Here is a 17,253-nt window from a genome sequence, read left to right on the forward strand (position 1 = left end):
ACTTTTACAAAAAAAAAAGCTGCACGAAAATCGATGTGGAAAAGTCAGCTGCGGGTGCTGTTGCTGGTACTGCTGCTGCTAGTGTTCATGCTTCACCTGTCGCCAGGACATTTTCCAGCTAAAACAAACACAAAATTTTAATCAGAAAAAGAGAGCAGAAGAGAGAAAAACTACAAATCACATTTCCTGTGGTAACGTCAACTTCCTGTTTGGCATGGAAATCTCCTAGTCACTGTTTCACACGGTGCCAGAACCCGACAGCGCTCGCTGCAACCGCTTTGATGTTGCATGCAACGAACGCTGCGGTGCGTCTATTTTCCGCTGTGTGTCATTTAATTGTCAGTCAGTCAAGGCACAGTAGTCCGTCAGTCAGTCAGTCAGTCCAGCAGTCAAGTCAGTCAACAAGGTAGCCCCCCAGTCCCTCAACTTGGTCAGTCATGCACTCAATCAGTGGCACTCAGGACACTCGACTGTGGCAAGGATAACAAACTTCACCCTATCTGCCGCTGTGCAGCCACCCCCTCAACGAAGGGCAGTTTTCAATTGTGGGCGTCGTGCACCCTCCACGGAAGTCGGACTTCCTAAGCGGAACTCCCTGCATTATCCTTCTATGGGAATGCTCTCCCTATAGCTAGGGCTACACTTTGTATTCAGCTGTGCTTGTAATTCCTTGTGGTTTATGGTCGCAACTTCTAATTGTTGCAGTTAGTTGCGTGCTGTGACTGGAACTCTTTCAAAATTATTTTGGAGAGAAAACATTTTGGAAACAGATTGGTAAGGGCGTGATAAGAACTTGGTTTTGATCGTTGTTCAGTGAAACAACTTTGTCGGGGTACATAAAGTGAAGCTGTAGGGAAAACTGAAGGGTTTATGGTTTGCTGTGAAAGGTAATTCTCATGATCGTAAGCACTAAGATAAGATACAGATGGTCTTTGCTAAAGATGCTCCTGTTACATTGTTGTTTGTGAAATTAACAATTGTAAAACTCTTCAAAACAGATGCTGGGATAAGTCCAGAATTTTGAGTTACCATAAATATTTAAATACTTTGCATTACTTCGTTTTATTTTAATGTTGAAAAACTTCCAATGAAGTTATGGAAGAGCACTTATAATCTGTTTCCAATTCTGTACCTATAAGTTGTACACCTCATCATTAGCTAATCCCACTTAGCACCAAAGAACCACACTGCACCTGCTCCCACACCACTCGCAATCCCCCGCACCCACATCACACTCGGATCGTATCCCCTGCGGTCCCACCAAATGAGATGCTGCTTAGCGGAAATAAATCTACCATAAAGATGCCTGACATTATTCAAAATACAGAATACCAAAACTACAGAATTCTTCAAATGCCTACAAAAAAGATGGACTGGAATCGAAGGAGGGGATCTGGATGGGGCTGGGGCTGGAATTTCAGACTGGCTCTGGAGTTGGAAGAGCAGCGTTGGACAGCGGGATAATACCAAGGATGACGATGGGCAAAAAAGGCCATAAAATTGAATGTCAGACGTGGCAGAAACAGTCGAGAGGCAGCCACTACGAGTGGATCGAGTGGAGCGTGGAGGCATAAACGACTTCATTTTATCTTAATGTGCTAATAAATTTCCCAAAGACGAAATCTCTGCCAAAAACCAAATAAATTTACTAATACCAAAATTAACACAGAGGCACATGGGCATAGGGGACATGAGAGGCATGCCACCGAAAATGAAATGGAGCGCCAAGCAGTTGACTGAGTGGCATGTGTGGAATCGAAGAAATGCAATTAAGGCAGCCAAATCATCTGGAGAACCAGTCGGGAGCTCTGGAGTCGGCACAGGCAGAGGGAGACGAGACCGACCCGCATGATGTCTTAAGTGTTTAAGTAGCTAAACGCCTGACAACCGGAGGAGTTATGGCCCGGCCTGCAGCTTGAAGCTGGCGCGTGCTCCATTGGGCGCTCTCTCTCTCCCACAATCCACATCTAAAGTATTCTGTCAACACAGGGGAAAGGGATGGATGCCGAAAAGATCTTCGTTTGGTTCTGGCTGTTGTGATCGACACTTGAGACTTGTGCTGACAATTCCTCCCTCGCCTCTCCCTAGCAAAACGAAGTTTCCCAAATTGGATGGATGATTCGTAACTCCTAAAAGGGTTCATGTGGCCTTGTGCTCATAAATTTGATAATGCTCAAGTGCGTGGCATGGCACCTGAGTTGGATCGATGGGGAAAAGCAATTCATTCGAATGGTTTTTCAAATTACATAAAGTTGATATCTCAAGTTTTATGACCATTTATGGATCATGATGGAAAAATGCAATTTATATGACATTTATGACTGCAACAGCTGAAGAAATTAAAGATTCCCAAACTTTTCACAAATGGAAATTTATTTAAGGCCGAACTTTTCTCAGTTTCATTCTTTTTCTAAAGATTAACGGTCAGTTTTGTGCCATTTTTCTTATGCCTTTTCCGTTGGCCACCCGGCTGGACGCGCCTTTCAAGCAGTTGCCACCCCTAAGAAGGGTCGCAGTACCGTACAGTCGAGCAGTACATGCAACCTCATATGCATTATTTTGCATGTCTGGCAATTTAAGCAATTCATGCGTAAAGGTCAAAAGATCAACGCTGACAGAATTGTGAGGGGAATGGTACTGCTAGGGGGAAAGGCAGTTGCCTGAGGGAAGTTTTTCAATAGAATTTCTCGAGTTTTTCTTACGATAATGCTCTGATTTCCTTTTGCAGCATTTGCATTTGTCCATTGTCCAGTCCGCTGATTAGGCGTGAAGTTCGGATTTGAATAAGAAATTTCTACATCGGGTGGGGGGTTTTAAAGAATGCATTATTTTTGGGTTGACAGAATGCATTTATGTGTGTACTTTTCTGGCGGGAAAATGTTTGCCTATAGGAAGAAGTCGATAGTGCAATATATTTCGGCTCAAAGAAAATAAGGAGAGATTCTTGGACCCATCTTCCACTGTTTCTAAATTCTTAAAATTAACTCTTAAGTTTAGTTTTAATCTTCAAAAAATAATATTTTTAAAATATTTATGTTATAATACAATCTTATTTTCTTCTCATTCTTATATAATCAGTTTAGCCTCTATCGTCGTTTGCATTTATACTTATTTAGCTTGATTCTTTGATATTGGATATACCAATAAGTTTATTTCATTAAAAATGTCCCTCCTCTAGAATCTTCTTATGTGCCAAAGGTTTTCCCCTTAAAAAACAGCACCAAAGAGGTCAACATCCACTAATTAAGGTCACTTTCAGCCCAGCCTCCGAGACCATCAATTTTCCCTAAAAAAAACAGTCTTACAACACGTTCCGCCTTATTATGACCATGCGAACAAAGAACAATAAAAAATAGAGCAAAACCCCTGGGGAGGGTTGGAAAAAATACCACTTAAAAAATTTGCAAACATGTTTTGCATACAGCCAAACCGATCATCAAATATTCACATTCATACAACGGGAGAAATGAGCGAAAATCTTTGGGTGCATTTTCACCCAGAATCAGCAGCACCCAAAAGAAAAGAATCTTTGAAAGCAACCACCAAAGGCACACGGCACAGACGAAGAGATATCCAGCTGCTTGTGAGACCCACGTCACGATCTCGATCACGGGACAGATCTCTTTTGTGCAAAGAACTGGAGCGAACAAATGCGAGTGAGAGTGCGAAAATCTACCCCATAATCCGGGGAAGAAATATTCCAAATTAAACTTACGGAAACAAAAGAAAAACGAAAGGAAAAACGGTTTATTTGCGTATCGAAATGTGCAAATTTCTCAATGTTTTTCCTTGCGTTATATACATAAATCTTTTTTGGGTAAAAGTGAATTTCAGTTTCGATAATTTCGATGGCAGGGGAGAATGTACATACATTTGGATGATTATTAGTTCCATTGGAGGCCCCAACAAATCCCACACAACATGATTCACTAAAACTACAACTGGACTTAGTATTTGCGTTGACATCACCTGTCCGAAAGTCGCAGCTCAATAATTGGTGTCATAAAAGTTAGTTAAATCATATTTTGGATGTCAGTCAGAATCGGTGACATTCCCCAAATCAAAAGGAACTCCATTGCGTGCTGATTGCCTTGGGCATTGTTCCGATGACACGCCAAATGGTCTCTGTTTCCAGAGCCCATTCCCACCTGTCAACCTAATGGATAATGGTTCTATGCTTCTGTCTCGTGGCCCTGTCCCTGTCCCTGTCCCCTGATGTGTGCAAACACACAATTACGCGTTCCGTATGACGAGGGCGTGTCAGGTGGCGCTTGTGGTCTATATAGGGTATGGCGTGCCCATACCCATGGCCCCATCAGAGCAAACAATAATCACCAATTTACAGCTCGTCATCGAGTCGGGTAAATGGCGACAACGTAATGTCATTTGATGTTGATTTGTGATTGCTGCAATTATATGTAAATTAATTATGGGGTTTCGCTGGTTTAGGGAATGCTTTTGGTTGTGCTGTAACCAAATGTAAAAGATAATTTCCATAGACATTGTCTTATGCAAGTGAACAACAAGTTTTGGCATGCAAATTGACAAGACTTTGACTGCACCCAGACAACTCTCGAAAGCCTTTTCCGTAAGTGGCAGAGACAACTCAATGATGTCTCCAAATGTGTTACGCTCGATCGGGGATTGAGGTCTGTGGATCCCCAGTGGGGCAGACAGACCGAAGAGACACATCCCAGAAACAGATACTGAGGGAGATGCAGATCTGCAGTTGCAGATACAGTTGCAAATGTTGCAGCTGCCCCAGCGATCGAAGTGGCGCGATCATGTGCAGATTCCGTCTGCTCTCTGTGTCGTTTTTTGTTTTGAGAGCTTTAGCACTGGGGATCTGGAAGCACTTGACACGAAGAAATAATTCCATAGAGTTGACAACTATGTCAGGAATCTCAAGCGAGACAAAATTAGACAAGAAGCGTGATTTACGGAACCCTTAAAGAGCAAATGCGATGACAATGTCTGGATGTGGATCTGTTTCTGGGTCTGCGAAGCACATGTGCAAATGGAGATAAGAGGCGGACCTGATCGACGCTTCCCTTTGGCCACATAAAACACAGAACATTGTGATTTATGGGTTTGGAATCGATTGGCCTGGAAACTCCAAGACAGATACGCATGCCTAGTCAGAGCAGAACAGATCAAAGCAAATCAAAGAGATGGACAAACTTTATGCTTTGGTAATTTTATATGCTTGAGCTTGAGCATCGCCCATCGATCATTGATCTTGTGATCGTCGTATTGGGGTATTTCCAGACAATAAAAAACACACACGAATTTGTTTTTATGTTACCTATTTAACAGAGAGATCAGACAGAGACCTCTGAGACTACACGCCTCTTCCAGCTTCCGCGTCGTTTGGCATTTTGTGGTTTTGCCCAATAACAAAGTTTTGTTTACAAAAATTCCAAATGCTGAATGGGAATGACAAAGCCAATCGTCTCTATTCACACCTGGCCCCAAAACGAGAACTACTATCTGGAGTATATCGAAACAGTTTTGCCAATAATTTAACATTAAAATAGAGCCGTAATGGGAATGGGATAACTTTCCTTTCCCCCAGAAATTCAAATTAGTAAACCTATATAAATTGATCTCCTAAATAAAAGAAACCGAAAATCGCATCAAAAATCCCCTCAAGCAATGCGTAATATATTCTAAGCAAATATCTCAAAAAAAAACACAAATTTGCATTAACGAACAGACTTTAGATCGCACGAGATCGCTGGAACCTGTTTTGTGGGTTCATTGTTTGTTTCGTCATTGAATGTTTTTTTCTTTTAGTTTTTTTTTTGATATTTGGAGCCGCACAAAAGCCGGTGGGGGGATTCTTTGTGATTACTTTAGTCATCTTTCTAAAACTGGTTTCCCTTTGGACATCGCATTTTGTGGTGATTGTGTTCTTGAATTCCATTAATATCGAGACGATAAGTGCTAGAACGAATTTTGGACCCCAGTCGAGTCGCATATAAAAGCCGTGCTCAAGTGCCGGCTAAATATCAGTTAACACGGAATCTTCATCGATAGAGGAAGTTGCGAAATCAAAAGTGCGAAAATGCGTTGCGTGATATTGCTTGGCCTGATCGCCTGTCTGGCGTGTCTGTCTATGGCCTGGGGCCTGGAGGAGTCGTCCAACGATCAGGATCTGTCTCTGTCGCCTGTGGAGCAGGGCATCGAGCAGGCCGCCGAGGGACAGGTTCGTGCCAAGCGTCAGTTCTATGGCGGACGTCCCTACTATGGTGGTGGCTTCGGCGGCTTTGGACGCCCGTATGGAGGAGGATTTGGAGGTGGATATTATGGTCGTCCCTACTACGGAGGCTATGGACGTCCCTATGGCGGTGGATTCGGCGGGCCCTTCTATGGCGGTGGATTCTTCGGCTAAATTACTTTGGTTACCAATAAACGAAAGCGAAAAGTGTGACGAATATCCATGTGTGTTGTTTCTAGAGTCAGCAGGGATCTGCAGAGCAGCCCCCAAAATTATCTCGAAACTTGACCTCGTCTATGGGAATGTGTGTGACCCAAAACTAGGGACGTGAGACGGCGAGTGCGAGGAGAATGTTGCTGGGGAATATTTTAAAAATAAATAACAGAAAATCTCCATTTATTTATTAATGTATGCTCCAGGTCGTAGCTTCCTTAGAGATACGTACTAATTTTGGGCTCTCCAGGGTCTGGAATGGAGAGGGGGCCGTCTGTTGGTTTATGTTCTACGAGCTGTCACGATCTTTGTTTGTTTCCATCCTCTGGATGTGTGGGAGGGCTCTTGGCTTTTCAGTTTTGCAGCAATCATCACGTACGATTGTCATAATTATCATTTAAATTTTTTATTAGCTGAACCCATGGGCCATCTCTGGGTCTTTGTTCTGTCTGTCGCTTTGCTGCAACTGCTGTCTGTTTTAAGGAAAATAAATATTTAAATGTTGTCACTCGCACTGATGACACGAAGATCCACAAAGATGGATATTTTTTGGTGGTTTTTTTTTTGTTGCTCTAAAAGTCTAAGCTCATGTCATTAATCAAGTTAATAATTACGATTATCCTTGGTCGCATCCTCGTCCTCGCTAATCAAATTTGCAACATCTGTGTTTAAGTTGCCATCGAATTTTATTAGAGCACCTCAACGATGTCTTAATCCCCGCTAATCAACGTGAAAAGCCCAGCAAATTAGCCGCCAATGCCCACCAGTAGATGTTTATCGGTAGATGGGTTTATGTGTTTATGGTTTCGGGGTTCTGTTTCTGGTTCTGGTTCGAAGCAAACAAAACGCCCAAATAAGTTACCCCAGAAACCACTGGGCCGCCCTCGCTTAAGGCCTCTGCTGTGTCCGGTGCTGTATGGTGGGGTGCCTGTCATTGTTTAATTGTCAATAGACATCGGCTTCTATCAATATCATAAAAGCTAATAATTCTCGGTTGGCTGGACGGCAAGAACTGACTCCGGGACCATCCTCCCCTCACGGGCTATGTATAATCCCCCACCGGATATGCTCAATCAAAGCTCAAAGTGTGCGTGCCAGGGGGAAGTCGCGGTACGAGTGGGTCTGTAGGTGTGAGAAGGCCTCAACCTCAACCTCAACCTGTCTGTATTTTGGGGGTGGCTCATCGCATTTCATTCATCATTTTTCGCCTTTTCAACGCTTGCAACCCTCCCTCGGAGCACCGGAGACCAAGACCGACCAGGACTCTTGGACATGCTTCCTCTCTAACCTCTGCCATGGCATATCCTCTCGCTCCTCACTCCCTTCTGTGGGTAGCATGTTTTGATATTAAAATTGCGTAATTATAATTAACCACATGTGTGTGTGTATGGGGGGGAGGGGGGAAGCGGTTTAGCATGTCCTTTGACTGCTTCCGTTCCACATGCCGCACAAAAGCCAAGCCGTTTAAAGTTACTTCCTACCGTGTCTTGTGTGCCACGTGTGTGTCGCTCTGTAAGCGATCTGTGGGCTGTGCCCCCGTGCCTCAGGGGCATAATCCATAACTTGGCGAACTGTCAGCCAATTGATATAACTTCCAGTCGACTCACAAGATAATTAAAAAAGGAAATTTTTAATTTTAATTAGGATTGGGTTTTGTGATTGAGAAAAGGTCTTTTTGTGGAAAGGATTTCGGTTCTTTGGCGCGTCCAATGGGGAATGAAAGAAAAGAGATAGGAGAATGTATCTACTTCGGTCACATATGGTAAGCTCTTTCGTTATAGAATCAGTTTGAAGAACTTTGAAAAACTTTGAATTCTAGGAATCTCTTTTCATTCCCCTTTCCATCATAAACTCTTACTTTTTCCAATAGACAAAGGCACACCCTACCATATATCACCTAATGCTTATGGCCCACAAATATCTATAATTGTAATTTAGTATGGGAACAGTGGAAGAAGATGGGAAATGCCGAATAACCAAAATACATAATGTGGCCAATAAAATTACTGTGAATCCCGCAAGCGTTCACCGAAGGAGTGGTGGGAGCACCAGCACCAGGAGTGCGAGTAGGAGTTGTACTCCAGAGAGAAATACCAGATACACAGACACAAAAATCCAACAGATGAAAATGGAATGAGAATGGGAATGGGAATGGGTTTTGGGGCGATTACAAACGTGTTGCCATTAGTTAACTTCAGCTTTGATTGATTTCAATTAATCTTGGACGCGTGTAATTAATCATTGAACACTTTAATATGGTTAACAACTCTTGACCAAGCAACGGTTAAAAAGGTTCAACGAGAGCCAGCGAACAGGCCAAGACGAAGACAGACGGACACCGACACAGACACAGACACAAGTCTTTTGGCTTTGGCAACACTGACAAAGTGACTGACCACAAAAGTTGGGAAGAGGGGAGGATGGAGAGGGAAGTCTGTGCGGTTGCCAGGGAGGCCGCCATCTCTAAGAAAAATAGCCAAGTTTGGAAAATGCGTTGGAGTAATAGTCGGTAACGAACCGAGACACAGACACACGGATTTCCATAGACACAGTCTTGAGATTCAGTCGCTGTCGAAGGTCTAGACTTTGCCACAGCTCCAGCCTTTGCCTCAAACTCTGCCACAGCTCCAGCTGTAGCCTTTGCCTCAACCTCAGATCCAGCTCCATCCCATCCCATTCCATCTCCTGCATCCACCGCCCCACTACAGCTACATAAAGCTCCAGCTCCAGCTTCAGCTTCAGCCCCCGACTAATTGTACTTAGATTTCGCGCCACTTTGGGTAGCTTTGTGGTCATGCCAGCAACGTCCATGGGTCCGTGGAAAGCGGTTCGCGATTGATGGCTATCAATGCCGATGACTTATGGACCAGCTCGCAGACTGGGGCACACATGAAGCATGAAGCATGAGCCAATGGACCAGGCGAATCCATCCATCTATGTGGCACATTTGACTGCAACTCACTTTGATTATCTATCTTGCGCCGTTGGGGCAATTGCTGTGTTCTCTGCCACTCGTTCTCGCTGGGCATTGATTTTCCCAGGCTGAACAAATAGCTGGGAGCTGATTTTTTGGTTTTGTGGTAAGCGATACATGGAAGGTGTCATTAGATCGCGGGGCTCGACTTCGCTTTACATCAAATGGAGGGATCAGAATAGGGGCTCGACTTCGCTTTACATCAAATGGTGGGATCACTGGAGAAGCTGTGAAATGGCTAGGGAATACAAGACCCCATTCTGGGGGCACAAAGGAAACCATCCATCGAAAACCAATTGAACGAATTTCACACATGGGCGCTAATGAATTTAATGAAGTCATTTTTCTTTAACCGATTTACAAAACTACTTACAACCGTGTGGCAGTCCGCCCCTGCCTCTGGCTCTGGCTCTGCCACTGCCTCTGGGGCACTGAGAACAAGCGAGTTCATAATTTTGCATCATTAATCATGGCCTTAACAAAGAGATCTCGGGCATATACCGATCCAATACCTTCCGATCCGATCGACAGCTACCAAAAAAGGGGGAAAGTAATTTAGGCAACCCGATGCCCGCTTCGATCTACTGGAGATTTGCTGCTGAGAAATTAAAAAACAATTGTTAATTATTAAATTTTAAATTTTACACTTTGCCACAAACATCATTTGATGTTCATTTCATCGGAGGTTACTGTGGGAGCTGCTCTGTCGGGATCTCCGACGAGTTGTAGAGGGGCACTGGGGCTGGAAGTCTGCAGACCAATCTTTGAAGCTCTGCCCGACACCTCGCTGATGAGATCATTCATCAAAACCTTAACCTGGCCGCACCGAGTGAAATGAGTTGCCATTGTTGTGAGGGCTTTCATGGAGGAGAGTCTCCTGCTTTTTGTCTTCTCCTCTGTTTTGGCATGGGCTTGGGTTGGATGTTGACTGCTCAATTATCACATTGATGGGGTCTGTATGAGCAGATGACTTTACGAAGACCCGCATCGCGGCCTAAAGAAGTTTATTAGCTGAAGTTTGGGATAGCTGTAAGATGCAGGGATATTCAGATGTCCAGAGGATTGAAAGGAGAAAGGATTGAGTGAGATGAAAGTTTAACCTGCTTCCTGCTTGAGCTTTAAAATGGGTATGGCATTTCCAGATACTAGAATAATCGTTTGATATGCTTGAGCTCCCGTTTCCGTGTATTTCTTATGTAGATTAAGCAGTCGTATTATACTCGTACCAAGATGAATGTCATTGAAGTATAAAGAAATATAGAACATAGGATTGAACAATATCTGTATACCTGGATATTCCTATCGCCAGATATTGGAAGAATTATCATCAACTATTTTTTAGAATTATCCTCATTGAGGAGAATATTATCTTTTTTTGAAGAATATTTTCAGCTATCCTTCCTTACTGTTCCCTTATTCTGAAGCTCTTTTCTCTTTCAGTTACATTAAATTTTAACTTTTTCAAATCCCAACCATTTCAGCTTACAGAAAACCCATATTTCTCTATTGTTCTTCTCGAGCCTAAGCCAAAATTGCGTTTTTCTTTCAGATGACCAGCAGACGAGACATCGGGGGAAATGCGATCATGACCGCAAAGCGTTGCGCTTCATTAAAATCGGATTAAAGAGCGGCCCGAAGAAGTCCTGCCAAAGGACACCCGGAGGAAAACAGCGCTGACCAGTGTCCGAGTGTTTCCCACGCTGCAGCCAGAACTGACTGTAAATCTTCGAACGGAACGTCTTTTGGGCCTTTCGGTATGCAAAAGTACGCAAATCGCTCGAGATGGAAATGGTAATGGAAATGCGTACAAAATCGACCCAAAATCAACCCCAAAAAGGTACACATCTTCTGTGTCCAGGTAATCCAGGGGTGGAGTGGACAAGCGGAACCCTTTTTGGCGCTGGCCATAAAATTGTGTAAAATTTCATGAAAATCAAGCAGAAAATTTCATACGGACTGGACAATGTCCATAGACAGAGAAGGAGATCTTCCAAGGGGGTTGCTGCGATCCGAACTTGTCACTGGAGAGAGAACCCATAGAAGAAGGACATACGAAAACACAAAGGTTACGGCGAGGGGGTCAATGTCTGCTGGACACTCGAACTCGAGTTCAAACTGCTACCTGGACACGCAGCAAACGCACAGCATCCGAAAGGATCTCAGAATCATCCAGATGCAGAGATCTCTCGTATTGTTAACGCTGCCGCCTCTGACCTTTGGCTGTCTCACGCAATTAGGCAAAGTTTTTGAGGTCAAAAATATATATTCCATTTGAATATTTTGCATTAATCTTTTTGCATACATGGGACGGGATGCCCTTCCCTTGCGTTCCCTTCGACGTGGAAGACCTCCAGCGTTTGATTTGAATATGTGCTAATGATTTGTGACATGTTTCGGTTCGGTTCAGTTCTGTTTCAATCCCCAAAGTAAAGGCTCCTCGGCCAGCTTTTATGGCGAATGTTTAATTCATGGAACCCATCCGACAGACCAGACACATAAATAAAGTTGGGCGTATTGGGCGGGGATTGGAGGGGGTCGTAGTCGCTCTTACTAAAAAATTAAAAGGGGGAGGCTCGCATGTAATTACACACACACGCAGATACAATCCATGATACACAGATACATAGCCATACATACAGACAAATGACAGGGGCAGACACATGTGAGCAGTGGGTGACCTTTTGACATGCGCTCTCGAAATACATTTCGAGTGGAGCACACAAACACATGGCCTCCCACACTTTTCCGCTCCCTTCCAGTCTTTCTCTACATATTTACTGATGTATAGAATTTGTGCATTATATGGCCGAAACGAACCCTTAACTGTTTTTGGGGGCCTGCATGTCAGAGAGCATATTCCCTGGAAATCGTTTGGCTTCAATGCAATTCCAAAATGGACAAACACAAGACACAATAATTGCGCCCACAAGTAACTGATTCGGGGAAAAAGTATATTGAAATATATTTGTAGAGATGCAAGAGGTAAAAGTCATAGCCTTTAAAGTATTTATAGACGAATCTATCTCTCCCAGAAGCCCACTACTTGGCGGAAGAGGCACATAACCCCGATGCGAAGTTGATGAAAGGTAGTTTTTTTTTTTAACATTGGAAGCACTTTGAGATTTAATATTGGTCAGTTCCACAGACCTAAAACTTAGTGTGAATACTTTTCTTTTGAAAATCGCGATGGAATAGCTCTAAAACCCTCAGTAAATTCAAATGGTAGATGCAGAAGGAAAATTTCCAAAGCATCAAAGTATTTATATCGGAATATATAGGAATCAGAACCACTAGAGCTCCCTCAAGTATACTTTTATAATCTCTAATCTTATTCATGGCTTTTTCCATTCCTAAAAACTCTTAACATGTTTGTTATCAAAACTCTTTAATCCCACACAAAGTAATATGTGAAATTACAAAATACAAAGTTAAAGCCTTGCCAAGCACCAAATGAATCACTTTTTCTTCTTCCGAATGAATCCATCAAACTGGAAGGAGTCCTCCGTCTCATCAAGCATATTGGGTTGACAAAGTTGTTAACTGCGAGGACTTTTTGTGTCTCCTGCTGTTGTGCGAGCACGAGTATCTCATGCGACGGGATACATTTTCCATGCCATTTTCTAGCAGCAGCCACGGCCATAGCTCCAGCTCCATTTTCACAATGAATCATCGGGCTAAAAACAACAGCACAGAAGAGCCAACTTTTTCAGTGCAACTAGAGAGGCAGAGTGGCGGGGGGACGGCCGGCGAGAGGTTGGAGGACCTCCATAGGACATAGGAGGGAGAGAGAGAGAGAGAGAGGTTGGAGGAGCAGCCGGTCGCGTGTTCGTCAGTTTAACCAGCATGACATGGCCCGGTCCATTGCGGTCCTGGTCTCTGGCATTTCAGCACTTATTCATAAAGTCCTTGCCTTGCCAGCCGCCGCCGCCTGGCCACGGAAAACAAAAGGCGCAAAAACCCCCCAAGAAGAAGAATTACTAAAAATTTATCAATGTAAAAGTTTTGTTGGCGAGAGAGCAGGAAACAAGCAACAATGTAAATTATATGCCAGTTGGTTTTGCCATTTTAGAGGGGATCGGGTCCAATGGTGGGAGAGTGGCTTTCCCTTTGTCTGGGAATAGGGGCAGTCCACAGATACATTTCGTTGTATGGTATATCCACAGATACATTTCGTTGTATGGTATATCTGCATATCTGCCTGTATATGTACATATGCTTTTGAGCATGAAAAAGTCCTTGGAATCTAGTATATCAAGCATTTGTGTGCATCCAGAGGCTGCCGGTTGCTGCAAGTTTTTATGTTTCAGAAACTGCTTAATGTATGGAATTTTGAGAGTGAATTCAAAATAGGAAATTGCAAACTAAAGTCACGTTTATAAATAAATAACATACAGAATATTTCAAGTGAATAAAGTATGCAGAAATAGGTCCGAACAAAGCTTATACAATGCCAAGGGAAGCCCTGGTCTTTGTTCAATTTATTTATGTAAAATGCAGAGTTAGAAAATTTTAAAATTTATCAAAATTATAAAATCCGAATTTGTATTGAAATATGCAGAAAACCCTATAGATCCTGAGAACACAATTCCATCTAAAACTTTTACAGATTCGCACCCAACCCAACCCAAACTGCATCCCTTCGCCAAACCATATTCCCCTTCGGACCACCCACTTTCAATGAACTGTCCAAAGCAGCAGCATCGGCCGAACAGGGCTAAAAAAATGGCCAACATTGTGGAGAGCAGCTAGGAGGAGCAGAAGAGCAGGAGGCGGCGGCGGCGGTGAATGGTGTAAAGGAGGTGAGGCCGTGTGGCAGAAGCTGTGGCAGTGGCAGCGAGTGCAAAAAGGCGCTCAAATGGGGTTGTCAGTATTTAACCCAAAGGGGTTGGAGGTGCCGCCCGACTGCGCGAACTCCGAGCAGTCTCTGGTCTCTGGCCGCCGCCGCCGCACACAACAATGTAACGGGTGGCACTGCTGCTGTCGGTTCTGTCGGTTCTGTTGGGGCTGCTGGTGGGAGAGAGAGGACCTGAGTAACATACGAGGCACTAACAAGAGGTGCCGAGAACCAAGAGATTAGGTTCACAGGCAACGGAGGAGCAGACGACTGCAGGATGTTGCACAGAGAGGAGCCGAGACCTCACATATATGTGTGTACATAACTCATGGAAATTGCGCGTACGGGAGCGGGACATCCATCCAATTGAATTAGACTCTGAATGGCTGCCAGAGAGAGACATCTAGAGACATCTAGCGGTGTTAATAAAAAGCAAATACAATTTTTTCTAACCATTTTTTGTTTATTTTTATAAGAAAACAGCAAAAATTCCGATACAGTTAATGATAAGGTAGGGAAAACAGCCACGCGATAGAGGCAGGAAGAGCGAATGAAGGCCAGAGAGGGATGCAGCTACCAAGACAGAGCGAGAGGGCAACAGAGCAGAGTAGAGGCGTTGCCAGAGTCCACTTGGAGTGAGAGTGCGACTGTATGAGTGAGAGAGCGTGCCAAACTGAACGAAACTCTGAGACTTTTGAGTGGAATCCAATTGGAAGTGAGCATTTTTTGCGGGCAGAGAAGTCGCCACCCCAACCAGGGAGGCTCGTACCGACTCTGGGACCACGACCACCGCATATCGTTCATCATCCAATTGAACGTTTGCACTGTGCTCTGGCCTTCCTACCCTCCAGACACCAGAGGGCGCCAGCGGTCGCTCGTTACGCCCTTTCCATGGATGGGGGATGTATCTCCGGGGATGGGGGTTGGGAGGGCTCTAAGGGTGTGAGAAGGGGGTCTGTGGATGGTGCTCTGCTCTGCTCTGTTCTGAGAGGGGGCTCGGCTGTGTAGATGGTTTTCTGAGGTTTCCGAGGAGTGCAAAGTGCTCTGGCCACAATTTGGCCCTTTGGACTGCCACTGCAACTTTTTTGCAAACTTTTTCCGCTTGCGACGACACTTTTCCAATAGCCATTTCCATTTCTCTCGCTCTTTCGTACGCTATCACTGCATCTCTTTCTTGTGAAAAATGAAGTGTCGACACCGTTGCGTGGCTGACGGCGATTTCTACTGCACTTTTCCCTTGGCAATTTTCACTCTTTCTTGCATTCATTGCGTGCAAATAGCTGCCCATAAAATGCTAATTTCAATTGAATGCTGAATCCGACGGGGTGCTCGTATTCTCCTTTTCCCGAATACGAAACCTCTTTGCAACAGTAGGCTGCAAACGATGACGTGTGGGCAGGAAATAATATCCAACAAATGGACATATCACGTTACCTCAGAGGTGTCCTCGTTAAAATAGAATTCAATTATAGTTATGATTTCATGTTTTGGCACTTCCCAAACGCGTACTTCCCCCAGACACGAAGGCAGGGCCCAAAGAAGGGGAGTCGGTGGGGCCTGATCCAATTAGCCAAGAAATATTATAATTATATTACGACAGTCAATGGGCTTCAGTCGTAAAGTTCTATTCGGGGTCACCCTCCAGGGGTACATTGAGCGTTAATAATACGTTTCTGCAATTGGTTCTAGTTATAGCTGGATTGAGGGCACTACTAAATTATGTTACATATAGCTTTGAACGGAGGAAAGAGCGGAATAGTTACTGACTATAAACACAATTTTATCTCTTTTTAATACCCATTTAATTGAATGTAATCCAAAGCTAAGTAAATGGAACTTGTATGCATATTCTGTATGAAAAATTAGCATTTCAAATATGTCATAAAATCAGGGGATCTTAAAGATATTCCACGGAAGCAGATGGACATTGAAAATATATACATATATGTACATTCTGATAATTAATTGAACAAAGATCTAAAACTACTATAGTAACCCAATAAAAATTTGTCTTGCATTAGTTATATTGCAGCACTTAATATCCGATTGAAATATAGGATCATTAAATCGAATACGATTTATCTGCCAATGGAGGTATATGGTTGAGCAAAAAAGATCACATATCATTGCCATAAAAGTTGGAATTATTCCAACTGGGGAACACGTGCAACAGAATATATAGGGCCTGTCCAATAGAAGCTCTCTGCATTTCAAGGACATTCTAGTCGTAAACCAACCTAGCTTGCTTATATAAACCCATCTACATCCTATCGTCCATCATCTATAATCCCACTATCTTTGTACCCGAAACTTATCTCAGTTTCCTTTCGGTTAGCAACCAATAGAAATGTAGCTTTAAGGCAAACATATCGGCCATTATTCCTATGCAAAACTCTTCTAAGCAGATAAGAAAATCCACATAAAGCGCCTACCAGAACTTGTGGCAAAAAGTAGAACACACTTAAAGCCAACCAACCAGAGAGGAAAGAACTTCTCGGAAGATTCAAAAGTGAATTTCGGGGAAGAGACTGCGTTTCATTTTAAAGTTAACAAAAAGTTGGATGTATAGAAGAACAACACAGAGGAGCAGAAGATAAAGAACCTTAACGGTAAAGTACGAGTATCTAACAGATGCGTCAAACAACAACAACACCAGCAGACTAATAAGCAGAGAGGAAGCAGAAGCAGAAACAGAAACAGAAATACAGATACCAGATACCGAACCAGAGGCAAACGAGTTCTTTCTTGTTGGAACCCGCTGTGTGCTCTGCTGTGCTCTGAGCGTTTTGCACTCAACGAAAGACGAACGAGAGAGCCCCATACCATACCAGAGTACAACACCCGGTGGTGGTGCTGTAGTGGTAGTGGTGGTAGTGGTAGTGTGGAGAGCATTGGTATGGTATGCTGGTGGTGGTGTGGTGGCAAATCAGCCAAACGCGTTGAAGGTCTTGCCCCGCCACCAGAGAGCAGCCCGGAGCACACAGTGCGAGTGCGACCGAGAGCGGAGATTTC

General features: G+C 43.7%; 1 protein-coding gene and 1 long non-coding RNA gene across 2 annotated transcripts; both read left to right on the plus strand.

The window, feature by feature from the left end:
• Positions 1-5,992: 5,992 nt before the first annotated feature.
• Positions 5,993-6,439, plus strand: LOC6897666 (uncharacterized protein F12A10.7). The gene has a single exon (XM_002137768.2). The coding sequence runs from the start codon at positions 6,068-6,070 to the stop codon at positions 6,392-6,394; it is 327 nt and encodes a 108-aa protein (XP_002137804.2). The 5' UTR covers positions 5,993-6,067; the 3' UTR covers positions 6,395-6,439.
• A 4,366-nt stretch (positions 6,440-10,805) lies between these two features.
• Positions 10,806-11,683, plus strand: LOC117183234 (uncharacterized). Its single transcript, XR_004468364.1, has 2 exons — positions 10,806-11,198; positions 11,245-11,683. It is a non-coding gene; the product is annotated as an uncharacterized lncRNA (long non-coding RNA).
• Positions 11,684-17,253: the final 5,570 nt, after the last annotated feature.

This window comes from Drosophila pseudoobscura, chromosome 2, assembly GCF_009870125.1.
Source record: "Drosophila pseudoobscura strain MV-25-SWS-2005 chromosome 2, UCI_Dpse_MV25, whole genome shotgun sequence".
Taxonomy (NCBI): Eukaryota; Metazoa; Arthropoda; class Insecta; order Diptera; family Drosophilidae; genus Drosophila; species Drosophila pseudoobscura.